The 14820-nt window shown below is 49.5% G+C and overlaps 1 protein-coding gene across 1 annotated transcript in view; it reads right to left on the bottom strand.

Moving 5' to 3' along the window:
- Positions 1–13205, bottom strand: part of LOC137668066 (ciliary microtubule associated protein 1A-like) — a 29318-nt gene extending 16113 nt beyond the window's left edge. The window contains exons 1-6 of the mRNA XM_068409362.1: positions 13100–13205; positions 12086–12289; positions 11762–11863; positions 8241–8362; positions 7666–7806; positions 6787–6866 (exon numbers count right to left, since the gene is read on the bottom strand). Coding sequence (XP_068265463.1) covers positions 6787–6866; positions 7666–7806; positions 8241–8362; positions 11762–11863; positions 12086–12289; positions 13100–13205 — 755 coding nt within the window. The remainder of the gene's footprint in view (positions 1–6786; positions 6867–7665; positions 7807–8240; positions 8363–11761; positions 11864–12085; positions 12290–13099) is intronic.
- Between the last annotated feature and the right edge of the window lie 1615 nt (positions 13206–14820).

Genomic DNA, 14820 nt, shown 5'->3' with positions numbered 1-14820 from the left:
CTAAGCAGATACTGTGAACGTAAGCCCTGCTTTTGCCTGACAATTGTGTAGCTAAAAATGACACCCGAGATTGCTGTAACTTTAGCGGGTTTATTTTGGGGTTTGAATACTTTCTGGCAGTATTTTATACACTTAATTTCTATTTTCTGTGCGTGCTTAGTTAGCATCTATTTGTTTATGGAAAGGGAAGCAGTTTTCTCACCAGGTGCTTTAAAAGCTGCAACTGCTTGGTGATAAAGAGAGAATGTTAGCAATGAAATTACCCTGAATTTCGAGCGGTAACTTACCCTGGCACAAACTTTTGTTCCGTCTGTTCTAAACCTCCAATATAGCAGCTGCACTCTTTCTACAGAAGATGAATAATATATTATTCTTTACTACAACTCTGTTGTGATGTTATTATCTAGTGTTCGATAGCTGGGCAAAACGTTAAGTAGTTGATTCATTGCATAAAATGAGTCACAAACTGAATGTAGATATGTTGGTAAAGGAATTTCAAATTTTTCTTATTTTTTTCTGTTTTGAAACTTGAAGATTTTACAGTGAGAAAGTAATCTGTAAAGCTCTTCAAGGTTTGTTTTGAAGCTTTATGATGAATTTCTCTCTTTCTGTTCATGAAGTGATCCGAACCACCAGGAGTCCCAAATGTCCTCTTCATCAGAAGAAGGAGCCATACCAGTTGCAACAACTCCCCAGCTTTCTGAATCCCCCGAGGCAGGCAGTGAATGTATGTGCAGCGTGTTGGAGATGTTACGTGAGTAAAGGTAGCTGAACTCCTGGGGGAAAATGTATACTTTGCCATACCACTACAAGTGTCTCAGATTGAAGTAGTACTAGCATGTTACTGCTAACTTTCCTTAACCTGTAGACAGACTGCCCTCTTCAAAGAAAGTCCTCCTAGAAAATGCATAGTGAATGTTCCTGTTCTTGATAAAGATATTAAGAAAACTGGTAGAATGTAAAGTATTAGGAGAGAGCCGTATTTGTTTTAATGTTGTTTTAATGCACCACTACTTGTTTCTGTGCTATGAGATCTGCTGCTTGAGTTACTATTTTAAAAGATGGTGCCTTCTCAGTATTCAGGCTGTGAAGAATAAGTAGCTGTCAGTGTGCCTTTCCGGACCCCCTTTCCTCTGTTGTTCTTTTTCTCTATGGACTTGCCAGCTGATTTTCCCCTTCTTCTTCTTTTTTTTTTTTTTTTTTTTTTTCTTTTAATTGTGGGGCTGCCTCCTTTGCCAGAGGGATAGTTCTGGCTTCTAGCTCTTGGAGAAAGCCCAATAGATGTGGCAGGATGGAGAAGTTTATTGTTGGCTCCTGCTCTCTCTGTTACTTCCCGTTGCTTAAACCTGTGTCATTTATATAGCAGTTAAGATTATATAAATCTCTTCCAGCTGTCATACGTATCCTTGAGAGTGAGGACGTGGTCAGTACTTATTGAGAAAATGGCCTTGAGGGGAAGTGTGTGGATTTACCTAAAGAACGTAACCTAGAAGCAGCTGAAGTTGAAGAAAACGCTCCTTTTCTGCAGGAAGAAAGAACTGCTTCTAACAATCTTCCTAAAACTGAGAAAATTAATGTAAGTAAACCATTTTCCCATTTGCTACAAAACAGAAAACACTTTGCAAATTGAGGACAGTCCTGTCTTACTGACAATTAGAAGGCACACAAAAACGCCTCAGTTTCTTTAGCTGGTGAACACAAGTTACAGCCTCATTCCGTAAGGGCAGACAGGTTGTTCTGCTCTGCATTTTCTGTACCTATGACACAGAATAGGACCTGTCAAGGCATGGGCCTTTGAGAGCTGTAGTAGTGCAAAAACAATGCCTAAGCTGTTTTGTAAAATGTCCATGCTTTCATTTGGTTTACTAGAACTTAAACATTTCTTATTTGACTTTAAAAAAATAATTATTTTTCATGTTAAAGACAGTAAGAATGGGGAGTGCAGCTTTTCGATACTGGGGGCCATTTACCAAATAACAAAATGCTGTGGGAACCCAACTCATTGTCAGAACGATTTAGGTGCTTAGATCCTTGAATAGCTGTAATTTTCATCAATACACTCGAGTCTCTGTCTTCCATAAAGCTCAGGAATACAGAATTCAAACCTGGAGAACAGATATCAGCTTGTTCCAGCTGTTCCCCCCAGTGCTGCCCAGAAAGTGTCACAAGGCTAAGGGTAGAAGAGGTTTATTTGAGGGCGAGATCCTGAGAACACTTTGATCCTCCATCCTTTGCAAACTCTGCCAGGTCCTGCCCTGGCTGGTGAGCCTTCACTCAAGGTACATGTAGTGGAATCCGTACGTGCAATGGTACCTGTATGTGTGGTTGTATCTGTAACTCCACCTGTACCTGTATCGGTAACTGCATCTGTGTGTGTTTGGTGTCTGTCTGTAGTTCTCTCTCTGCCTGTATATCTCTGTGTGTGATTGTGTCCTTCTCTGTAACTGCACCTGTGTCTGTCATTGTATTTGTGTCCATATCAGCATCCTCATTGATAGCCGTATCGGTGACTGTCTGAGGAGGTATCTGTATATTTATCTGAACCTCTGCCTGTAACAGCACATCTGTGTGTACTGGTGGCTGTGTTTGCATCGGTGCCTTTATGTGCAAAGGTTCCTCTGTCTGTCATGGAACCTGAGGGGGTAATGGTGTCACTTGCTGTATCTGCTGCTGTGTAATCAAATGTGCCCTTATGTCTATGACTGTGCTTGTGTCTGTATCTGGAATTGTATCTGTTTTGTGCTGGTATCTGCATCTGTATCAGGAATGCAGTGTGAATCAGTGTCTGTAATGATATTCATCTGGGTGATGGCGCCAGTACCTGTATTTCTGGTGGTGCCAGTATCTGTGTCTCCAATGGTATCTGCACCTGTAACTGTACCTGTAACTCTATCTGCATTGAGAATGTGTCTGCAATGGTGTCTGCCATGATAACTCATTCTGTAGTACCCTCTGGAATACCATTTGCATCTGCAAAGGGATCTGCATCTGCAATGGCATTTGCAATGCTAAGAGTGTCTGCAATGGCCTCTGCACCTTCAGTGGCACCTGCACCTGCAGTGGCCTTTGCCTCTGCTGTTGCATCTGCACCTGACTTTGCATCAGCAATGGTCTCTGCAGTGGTTTCTACAGTGGTATCTGCATCTGGAATGCATCTGCATCTGCAGCAGTATTGGCTTTGGTGTCTGCAAGTGTGACATTATAAGGAATGGTGTGTGCATCTGCAAAGGTGTATGCAATGTTTTTTGCAATGGTATTTAAACCTGCAATGTCATCTGCGATGGTATGTGCCTCTGAGATGGCACCTACATCAGCAATGGTATCTGCATCTGCTATGGCATCAGCAACGCTACCTGCATCATCAATAGCATCTGCAATGATAACTTCTGCTGCAACGGTGTCTGCAGCAGCACTGATACCTGTGCCTGAAATGGAGTCTGCAATGGTATCCGAGAAAAAGAGGTGCTGCAATGACAGGTGGAGAATTTCAGGCTCGGCTTTGACAAGCCGTGGGACGACACGCCAAGTTTAGAGCACGTGTTGCTCTGAGACATGCTGGCTACACTGGAGCCCACTTGAAGTCTTACAGAGATGAGCCAGGGGCTCCTGAGGTAATAGGAGCCAAGAGGGAAACATCAGTGAAATACCTCATAGGAATTAAGGGATGTTCCTCTAAGAAGGTGACGCAGCTGGCAGCCCAGCTGAAGTGCCTCTACACCAATGCATGTAGCATGGGCGACCAACAGCAGGAGCTGAAAGCCACCGTGCATCTAGAAAGCTACAACCTACTTGCCATTACTGAAGCTTGATGGGATGAATCCCATGACTGATGTGCGGCTGTCGATGGCTACAGGCTGTTCAGAAGGGACAGGCGAGGAAGGAGGGGCAGAGGGATTGCCCTCTGTGTCAAGGAATGCACACATTGTGAAGAGCTGTCTCTGAAGAATAGCCAGGAGCAGGTTGAAAGCTTATGAGTAAGAATTAGAGTCCGAGGCAACAAAGGGAACCCTGTGGTTGGTGTTTACTACAGGCCACCCGATCAAGGAGACCCTATTGATGAAGCCTTCATACTCCAGCTACAGGAGGCATCGCACTCACAGGCTCTCGTCCTGCTGGGGGACTTCAACCACCCCAACATCTGCTGGAAAAGTAGCACGGTGAGCTGTAGGCAATCCAGGAGACTCCCAGAGTGCATCAGGGATAACTTCTCAAGCCAGGTAATAGACAGCCCTACCACAGGGGATGCGTTACTGGACCTGATGGTCACTAACGCAAGTGAGCCAATCAGAGACATCAAGATTGGAGGCAGCCTGGGTTGCAGTGCTCATGCACCGGTGGAGTTCGCAGTCTTGAGGGATAGGCGACAGGCGAACAGTAAAGTCAGGACCCTGAATTTTAGGAAGGCAAACTTCCACCTTTTCAAGGAGGTAGTCAATAGGACCCCCTGGGAAACTGCCCTCAGGGACAAGGGAGCAGAACAGAGCTGGTAGATCTTTAAAGATGCTTTCCTTAGAGTGTGAGAGCTCTTGATGCTCACTTGTAAGAAATAAGAAAGGAAAGCAAGAGACTGGGCATGGCTGAGTCAAGACCTGCTGTCCAAACTAAAGGACAAGAAGGAAATGCAGAGGCAGTGGAAGCAGGGACAGGTATCCTGGGATGAGTATAGGGATGCTGACCGGTTGTGTAGGGTTGAGGTCAGGAAGGCCAAGGCATGGTTGGACCTGAACTTGTCAAGGGATGCAAAGAATAATAAGAAGGGCTTCTATGGGTATGTCAGCCAGAAAAGGAAGGTCAAAGAAAGCGTACCCCGCAATGAACATGACTGGTAAACTGGTAACAATGGACAAGGAGAAGGCTGAGGTACTCAATAACATTTTTGCCTCAGTCTTCACTGGCAATCTCTCATCCCACACCTCTCGAGTGGATGGACCTCAAGGCAGGGACTGGGGGAGCAAAGTCTGCCTGGCACTGGAGGATCAGGCCACTCTCCTAAGCAGAGGCCGTGCTCCTTGGCACACTTGTGCACACAACCGCTCTGCCTCTCTTTGGAAATGAACACCACTAAGGTTTAAAGACATGCTTCAGGCCTGCTCGTTGCTGTCACTCTCACTCCTCTGGATATCTACAGAGCGCTGAGGGATGCTTGGGCTCCTCTTTAGGATATAATGAGAGTGTTCCCATATGTCCATAGCACAGGGTCCTGTACGTGGGCTAGACTAGGCCCCTCCAGTGCTATGCAGTGGGGATCACCTGACCAGAGTGTAGTTTTGTAGAACATACCCAGATGTTCTGGAGGGACAGAAGGCAAAACACCTTCCAGCAGTGTGTCCTGATAGCGAAGAAGTGTCCTGGACTGTATGAACAGGAGCCTGCCCAAAGATGAAGGGAAGTGGTTGTCTCCCCCTACTCGTCACTCATTAGACCCCATGCACAATACGAGGTCAAGTTATGGGCTCCCAGTACAAAAAAGATCTTAATAACTGGGAGCAAGATCAGCAGAGGGCCACAAAGATGCTCAGGGCCTGGAGCACTTCCGTGCAAGGAGAAGCTGCAGGACAGGACATTTTCATTCTCTAGAATGGGAGGGCTTTGGGACCTCAGAGCAGCCTGCCAGTCCCTAGGAAGAGGTTTTCAGGAAAATGGATCCAAATCCATCACTATGGTGCTTGGCAGGAGGAAAACAGACGATAGTCTAGACGATGTTGAAATATGAAAGCTTCAGGCTAGAGAGAAGGAAAACCCTCTTCCCTATTGGTGCAGTCCAGCATTGGAGCAGGTTGCCCAGAGGGGCTATAACATCTTCATCCTTCAATATTTTCAATTCCTTTACTGGATAGCTAGCTTTTTTAAGGTGACCTGGAGGACACAACCACCATCATGCATGTTGGATTCTTCCTCCTTAACTGTCAGTGTTTTGGGGACTTCGTTGTAATTCTTATCCCACGGCAACAGCTCATGCACAGAAGCTGTGGCTGGAGCAAAGGCTTCAATGTGCAGACCGCAGATCTCCCCTACAGGCAGCAGAAGGGCATACTGGTATGAAAGGCACATCTCTGAAAGCTTCCCTGACAGAGCATTCCTTAAAAATCAGGAGAAAATCCTTTTGGCGTCACTAGTTATCAAGAGGGGAGGAACAGCGTCCCCCGGGAAATGAAGAGTCCACATCACTGGAGGCTTTAAAGTTGCGGTTAGCCAGGTGCTAGGTAATCTCCAGGCTAGTTTTGCCACACAAGGCTGGATGAGAAGACCTTCTGAGGTCCCTTCCAAACTGCGCTATTGCACAATCCTATGATTACAACCTTTCAGACTGGAATTAATGTTTCATTCTCCTGAACTGTCGGTGTTTTGGGGACTCGCCTGAGGTATTGAGGCTCAGCCCATGGCAAGTGGTCACGTAGAGCTGCTGTGTTTCCAGCTGCACCCTGGAGAGAAGCCACCCATGTGCACCGACAAGGGGAGTGCCAAGATGGGCTGTGTCCTTGGGGGCAAGCCTGTGCCTGCGGGATGCTCAGCCGTGGGGTGAGAGCATGTGGGGAAGGGCTGGAGTGCTTTCACAGGGCAGTGTTTAGCTCTGGTCAGGTGAAACGGTGCTGTCAGAGCTCTCTGCCTTGCTTATGCTGTTGGTCTCGGTGCTCTCCCCTCATCCTAATCTCGCAATGTTTTGGCTGAGGCGTAGACATGAAATGGAGAGAGCCAATCATCCTCACTCACGCACACCAGTTCTCCCCACAGCTGAAGGTGAACAGACAAGAACTTTGGGGCATGTTGCTTTATTAGACTCATCACAGAGGTGTTAAAGTAGTTATGTAGACGGAATGGCGGAGTCCGAAAGTGGGAGCAGGTGCCTGGGGCTTGGTCAGCCTCACCTGGAAGGGGGGAAGGGAAAAGAAACAAAGGTGATTGTGGTGCCACGTTCTCAAGAAGACTTGTCTTCAGTGAGGCCATCTGGCCTAACAAGTTGATGAATGTGCATTTGCCCTTTGTCGTGCATTGCTGTGGGCACGGCTGGGCTCTTTGAGCTAACTCCCCCTATCCCAGTGGCACGCTTGTTGGAAACCAGCTGTGTTATCAGCACATTTCTAATGGTCTGCTGCTGTTACTGATCGGCATTTCTCCTCTTTGTGGGGAAGAATGTAAAGGCACGAGAAAAGGATTTTAGGGGCAGGTAAAATACATCCCTCAAGTGTTTTTAGGCCACTGAAAGCAAAGAACTTGTGTTTGATGCAAAATGCAGCCACATGCCCACTCCATCTGTCAGGGCAGGGTCACGGCTGAAGCTGAGCTGGCACTGGAACTTGCTTCGAGTCCAGAAGCCTTGTAGCTCCAGCCAGACTTTGCTAGATGCCCCTGCCCGCCCAGCTGATCCCCAGAGCGTGAGCAAGGTGCGCTCTTGGGTCTGCTCATCCCTTCTCTGTCCTCCTGAAGAGCTTGTGATGTGTGAGCGCCTGTCAGCATTGAACGGCTGAGCCAGTGGAGAGGCAAAGCTGTGTTCTTTGACCACCCTCTGCTCGGCCTTGGGCCAAGGCAAGGGAGCAGGCCTGCTGTCCTGTGGTTTATCACTCCAGTAAGGTGATCTTGAGTTCCCAGAAGCCCCGTTGGAAGGGGGAGATGCTTTAGGGCTTGTTGTTGCAAAGCAGAGGAGGAGAGGTGGGCAGGCTGCCTTACCTTTTCTGGGCAGTAGTCTGCTGGCCCTGGCTTCACTGTTCTGTCACCTCCAAGTTTAGTTCTGCTTCCCATTGTGTACTTGGGAGCCCTTTTTTTGCAGATGTCCATTTCCAACCTGGGCAATGCAGCAGGACCGGGCGTCTGTAAAAGAGGCACAGAGGCTGTTGGGTACAAAAGGCAAGTGTTGATTCTTGCCAGGTGCCCACACGGGCTGCACTAGTTGAGCTGAGTGGCCAAAGAAGTGGTGTGAGAGGCACGGAGCGATTGGAACAAGGGCACCTGCTGTTGTTTTGCAGAGAGGCAGATTTCCCAGAGGAGAAGAGACATTGCCATTAGTGCCAATGAGCTTTGCCCCACCAAAGCTCTCAGTGTTGGAAAGAGAGGGAGTGCAGGTGTCGGCAGAGCCTCCCTTCTCCCACAGTTAACAGGAGGAGAGCCAGGGGACCCGTGGCTTCTTGCGTTTTGCTGCTGGTGCAGGGAGGTGTGCGTTAAGAGAGGCTGCAGCAGGCGTTGGAGCCCTTGTGCCCTGAGGAGCTACAGCTACTGACGCGAGAGAGCAGAGAAGCGTAGCTCACCTTGGAGAGGTCTTGAGCAAAGTCATTGTGCTTACTCCTCCCTTTCATGGAGTAGCACGGGCTGGCGTGGGTGTAGGCTGTTCTGGGTCCCAACAGCCTAGGCAGGGTGTAGGTGTTAGGACCTGGAAGGGGAATGGGAAGAGAGCATGTGTGAGTCCTGCGGGGAGAGGAGCAGTGCCTGGGTGGGAGAGAATCACAGAATCACAGAATGTTAGGGATTGGAAGGGACCTCGAAAGATCATCTAGTCCAATCCCCCTGCCGGGGCAGGATTGCCTAGACCATATCACACAGGAACGCGTCCAGGCGGTTTTTGAATGTCTCCAGAGAAGGAGACTCCACCCCCTCTCTGGGCAGCCTGTGCCAGTGTTCAGTCACCCTCACCGTAAAGAAATTTTTCCTCATATTTAAGTGGAACCTCCTGTGTTCCAGCTTGCACCCATTGCCCCTTGTCCTGTCAAGGGATGTCACTGAGAAGAGCCTGGCTCCATCCTCTTGACACTTGCCCTTTACATATTTATAAACATTAATGAGGTCACCCCTCAGTCTCCTCTTCTCCAAGCTAAAGAGACCCAGCTCCCTCAGCCTCTCCTCAGAAGGGAGATGTTCCACCCCCTTCATCATCTTCGTGGCTCTGCGCTGGACTCTCTCTAGCAGTTCCCTGTCCTTCTTGAACTGAGGGGCCCAGAACTGGACACAATACTCCAGATGCGGCCTCACCAGGGCAGAGTAGAGGGGGAGGAGAACCTCTCTCGACCTGCTGACCACACCCCTTCTAATACACCCCAGGAAGCCATTGGCCTTCTTGGCCACAAGGGCACACTGCTGGCTCATGGTCATCCTGTTGTCCACTAGGACCCCCAGGTCCCTTTCCCCTACGCTGCTCTCCAACAGCTCTGCCCCCAACTTGTACTGGTACATGGGGTTGTTCTTGCCCAGATGCAGGACTCTACACTTGCCCTTCTTATAGTTCATTAAATTTCTCCCCGCCCAACTCTCCAGCCTGCCCAGGTCTCTCTGAATGGCTGCGCAGCCTTCCGGCACGTCAGCCACTCCTCTCAGTTTGGTGTCATCAGCGAACTTGCTGACAGTGCACTCTAATCCCTCATCCAAGTCATTAATGAATATATTGAATAGAACTGGTCCCAGAACCGATCCCTGCGGAACTCCGCTAGACACAGACCTCCAACTGGACTCTGTCCCACTGACCACTACTCTCTGGCTTCTTTCCTTCAGCCAGTTCACAATCCACCTCACTACCCCATCAGCCAGACCACACTTCCCCAGTTTAGCTGCGAGGATGCTGTGGGAGACCATGTCAAACGCCTTACTGAAATCGAGATAGACCACATCCACAGCTTTACCATCATCTATCCACCGGGTAACATCCTCATAAAAGGCTATCAAGTTGGTTGAGCAAGACTTCCCATTGGTGAAGCCATGCTGAGTGCCCCTAATGATCCCCCTATCCTTGATGTGCCTAGAGACAGCATCAAGAACAAGTTGCTCCACCTTTCCGGGGATGGAGGTGAGGCTGACCGGTCTATAGTTACCCGGGTCCTCCTTCTTGCCCTTTTTGAAGACTGGAGTGACATTCGCTTTCCTCCAGTCCTCAGGCACCTCTCCCGTTGCCCACGACTTAGCAAAGATGATGGGAGTGGCCTAGCAATGACTTCCGCCAGCTCCCTCAGCACCCGCGGGTGCATCCCATCAGGGCCCATGGATTTATGGACGTCCAGGTTGCTTAATTGGTCCCTGACCCAGCCCTCATCAACCAAGACAGGTTCCTCCTCTATCCTGACTTCTTCTGGGGCCGCAGGGGACCGGGGCTCCTCAGGACAGCCTCCAACAGTATAGACAGAGGCAAAGAAGGCATTCAGTAACTCCACCTTCTTTTTATCCTCTGTCTCCAGGGCCCCCACCTCATTCATCAGTGGGCCTACATTGCCTCTAGTGTTGGCTTTACCTGCAATGTATTTGAAGAAGCCCTTTCTGTTGTCCTTGACCTCTCTTGCAAGGTTTAATTCCAAGGAGGCCTTAGCTTTCCTAGTTGCCTCCCTACATCCTCTGACAACAGACTTATATTCCTCCCAAGAGGCCAGCCCCTCCTTCCATGATCTGTACACCCTCTTCTTCCACTTGAGTTTGCCCAGCAGTTGCCTGTTTAACCATGCAGGTCTCCTGGTACCCTTCCTTGACTTCCTGCCTGTTGGGATGCTCTGATCTTGAGCTCGGAAGAAGCAGTCCTTGAATGCTAACCAACTCTCTTGGGCCCCCTTACCTTCTAGTACCCTGTCCCATGGGATTTCCCCGAGCAATTGCTTGAAAAGGCCAAAGTTGGCCCTCCTGAAGTTCAGGGTTGCGATTCTGCTAGCTATTCTGTTCCTGCCACATGAGATCCTGAACTCTACCATCTCATGGTCACTACAACCAAGGCTGCCCTCAACCTTCACCTCTTCAACCAGACCCTCCTTGTTAGTGAGGATCGGATCCAGCAGCGCTCCTCTCCTAGTTGGCTCATCCACCATTTGCATCAGAAAGTTATCATCAACGCACTGGAGGAACCTCCTGGACTGGGGATGGCTGGCTGAGTAGGCCTCCCAGCAAATATCAGGGGAGTTGAAATCCCCCACGACAACCAGGTCCTGTAATTGCGAGGCTGCTCTCAGCTGCCTGTAGAAGGCCTCATCACCCTCCTCATCCTGATCCGGTGGCCTGTAATAGACACCCACAACAGTATCACCCCTGCCAGCCTGCCCCTTCATTCGCACCCACAAACTCTCAACTCGCTCCTGATCCGCCCCTGGACAGAACTCAATACATTCTAGCTGCTCACTCACATAAAGAGCAACTCCACCACCTCTCCTTAGCGGCCTGTCTTTCCTGAACAGGACATAGCCATCCATGACCACATTCCAGTCATGTGAGGCGTCGCACCAAGTCTCTGTAATTGCCACTAGATCATAGTCCCCCGACCGAACACGGATTTCTAACTCCTCCTGCTTATTCCCCATGCTGCGTGCATTGGTGTACAGGCATTTCAGGGAGCGAGCTGGGCACACCGGTTTCATCCCAGATTCACCCCCTGAATTCACCCCAGGGGGATGGGAGGCCTCCTGGTCTACCTCAACACTAGAGCGTTGCCCCAGTGGTACAAGCCCAGCTACCACCCCATCCCCCTTCGAATCTAGTTTAAAGCTCTCCGAATGAGCCCTTTCGCTCATTCAAGCGAAAGAAGCAGCCAGCCAAGACTGCTGTGAGGAGCAGGAAGGATGTCTTGCCCCTCTTCCCAATGCCTCCGCATTCTGTTGCACGGAGTCAACAGCTGTTGTGTGTCAGCAGCTCCAAGCCGGAGTTGCCAGTTCTTCTTCTGTGGGATGAGTTGTGTTGGTGCTCTGGGGCATCAAGCAAGCATGTTCTGCTGTGTAGGCTTTTCCCTAGACCTGCTGAGAAAGCTGTCCAGCAGATTTTCCCTGGAGGACACGCAGGCTGCAAGTGTGTGTATTTCCCCAAGTTCCCTTACCTGGACTTTGGTCAGTTTTGAAAGCCTTGAGCCTGAAGCCCATCGACGGCGCCGGTGCGCATTTGTAGAGGTGTTTGCCGGCCCTGTCGGTGGAGTAGTCACCTAGGGCAGAGAAGAAGCAGAGAAAATCAGTGAAGCTGGGCTCTTTTCCTCAAGTCAAAGACAAAAAGTGAGGAGGAGGTGCTCAGCCTCATTTCTTTTCTGTCTGCAAGCCTCTGAAGCCCATTCAGGGCATGAGCTGATGGTTTTGTACCCCAGTAGCACAGGGAAAAAGGAAGGTGTGATTGTCTTGCCTGGAAGAAGTGCTGGAGAAATGGTACTCACTTGGTCCGGGGGTCTTGTCGAATGTCATTATCTTGGGAAGTCCGCAGAATGTGTGTGCTGGCACCACGTGCTTCCCGTTCCTGGTGATGGAGGGCTGGACGTAGTACCGGGGACCTGGAGAGCGGCTGTCCGTGATGGGAGGTTTGGTCCCGTGAAATGTCCACACTGGGGCTTTGAGTTTGGTGGGATCGTGAGCCATGTAACCTAGGAAGAAAAGCCTGTGAAAGGACACCTGCCTGCAAGTGCATATTTACAGCTAGTTTCTAAGTGCAGTAGTTGGAGTTGCCGGCGTCAAGAAATTCCCTTCCTGTGTGACTCTTTCCTCCAAGAATGCTACCTGCGGGCCAACACAATGGTACAAGGACTTCCAGCAAGAAGAATGCAAGCCCTGTGCAATTAATCAGAATATCAGCAAAATGCTATTGTTGTGCAGTCTTAAACCTCAGAAGAGTTGCTAAGCTAAATTAAAGCAAATGTAAAGATCGCCTCTGTGATGTTTTGCTTTCCCAGATCCCCGCTGGGAAAGAAACTGAATCTTTACTGATATTACCGAGGAGGATAAGAAGAAAGTGAAGGAGAAGAAGCAGAGACAATGAAAAAGGAGAAGAATAGGAAGAGAAGATGAAGGAGAAGAGAAGGAGGAGAAGTCAAAGAGGAGGAGGAGAAGAAGAAAAGAATCACAGAATCAACCAGGTTGGAAGAGACCTCAGGGATCTTCGAGTCCAACCGTTAAAGAGTGAGGTGTGAGCAACAAGTTCGTAGCAAAGATACAGAACAAGCTTCCTCGTGTGCACTGAGGGGTTAAGGTGCCGCTAAGGCCCCCTCTGTGCTCAGCAGAGTCAGGCAGTTCTTTTCCAGGGCTTTCCCATGAACAGCCTGAGCCTTCCTCTGGCAGGCATGTGTCCTTGCTGCAGCCGAGGGCATGCAGGCCTGGAACAAAGGGGAGTGGAGCGGTGGCTTCTTGTCCCCTGGAGGTAGTGGATGTGGCGCACCCCCTTGCAATGGTGGGTTTACCTGTTGCCCTGGGGATTGAGTACTTGGGTCCCGGGCTGGTGAACTGAGCCATGATGGGGCCGCGTGGGCGATGAGGTCTCCAGGTGCCCACCCAGGCTCCGTCCATGTTGGAGGTGGCTGCAAAGCCTAAGGCAAGAGCAGGAGAGTTACTGAGGGCTTTTCTGACAGAGGCCTAGTGTGAAAGCTCCCTGGGAAGAGCAGCGATGCTTCACCTTTCTCAGCCTTGGCCATTGGACTGGGTGCAGATGAGCATGTCGGCTGCTGCAGCTCTTGGTCACAGAGCGCAGCGAGGGTGAGGGCAGGCAGCGATAGGGCAGGAGAGGTTGTGGTGTCAGCTGATGGGTGGCCTTGGGGAGAGGCCTTGGCTCATCATGGAGATGCACTGTGACATCATAGAGGCTTCTGGTGCCTGTCATACGTTCTGTTGCATCATACGGCTGATCGGGAGCTGGGGCCATCCAGCTTGCAGGGCCAGAGCTTCATGAGGTCTGCACGACAGAAACATGCAATGGGGGAAAAGCTGATGTGATTTTTGCGATTCATCTGGCAGCCTTATGTTCTTGTACTGTTGGGCTCAAATAATGCCAGCCACACATCGGGAGCATTTCCGTGTTTCTCCCTGATAAGTCGAACGCCCTATTTTTCGTGTGTTTCTTATAGGCATAAGAATTGTGAGCAAGCACAGAAGGGTTTCTGTACTGGGCCTGGTTGGGATGCAAGTAATTTTTTCTCATCACAGCCTTCATAGGCCTTTTTTGAGTGTTGACAGCACGCCGATGTTTAGCTGTTGCTGAGCAGCGCTTGCACAGCACCAAGGCCTTCTCTGTTGCTCACTCTGCTGTCGCAGTGAGCTGGCTGGGGGTGGGCAGGAAGCTGGGAGGGGACACAGCCGGGACAGCTGTTGGTATTTCATCTCTAGAGACTATGGAGTTCTGGGTCTGAGGGTTTGGCACCCAAGTTGTTTGCAGCAGGACAGGCAAAGCCCACGGGGAAACGCCGACATGAAGACAATGCCCGTGTCACAATGGGCAGTGACTTGTGCCAGGGCCTCACAGAGCTGTTCTGTTGGAGCTGCTGTTCTGACAGCGACCTTCAGAGCTGCGTTTCATTTTGGTCATCTGCCATCCTGATGAGTTTGAATGGGATTAAAGACTTTGGGATGTGACTCTTCAGACCTAAAAAGACTTGTAAAGTGTTGTCATTCCTTCAATATTACATTTCTTTTATTTTTCCCTCTGGTCCTGTGACACTCTTACAACAGGCTTTTCTTTAAAACGCGTACTAGTGGTTTTTTTCCTCTTCTCATTCATGTATTAAATCTTAAACAGAATAACACGCACGTTGCGGTAACTGTAACTTCAGCCCTAGCCTTTAAAGTGGTTGGACCTAAAGCTCATTGTTGATCTACAGACATTTAAACTGTTCTCAGGAGAATGTCTGTGAAGAGACTTAACAGCCCAGTGTTAGGGGTCTTAGGGATGCCATTGGATTGTGTGACACATGTAGGTAGACATACATTTCAGAAGTCTTGATTTTTTCTCGTAGTATTGAATGAAGTTGTCAAGAGCTTCTGGAAAATGTTTCCTTTGCTTGAAGGGCTTTGCTGCAGAAGGGTATCTTGAGTTTTGTCTTCAGTTGCTAATGCACTTTCAGCTTCACAAGTGCTCCCAGGCTGAATGGCCAAGTGGCTGACATCACTCCTGTAATAGCTGGGTCTGTGT

Source organism: Nyctibius grandis, chromosome 10 (assembly GCF_013368605.1).
Source record: "Nyctibius grandis isolate bNycGra1 chromosome 10, bNycGra1.pri, whole genome shotgun sequence".
Lineage (NCBI taxonomy): Eukaryota > Metazoa > Chordata > Aves > Nyctibiiformes > Nyctibiidae > Nyctibius > Nyctibius grandis.
This window is presented reverse-complemented; position numbering and strand designations above follow the sequence as displayed.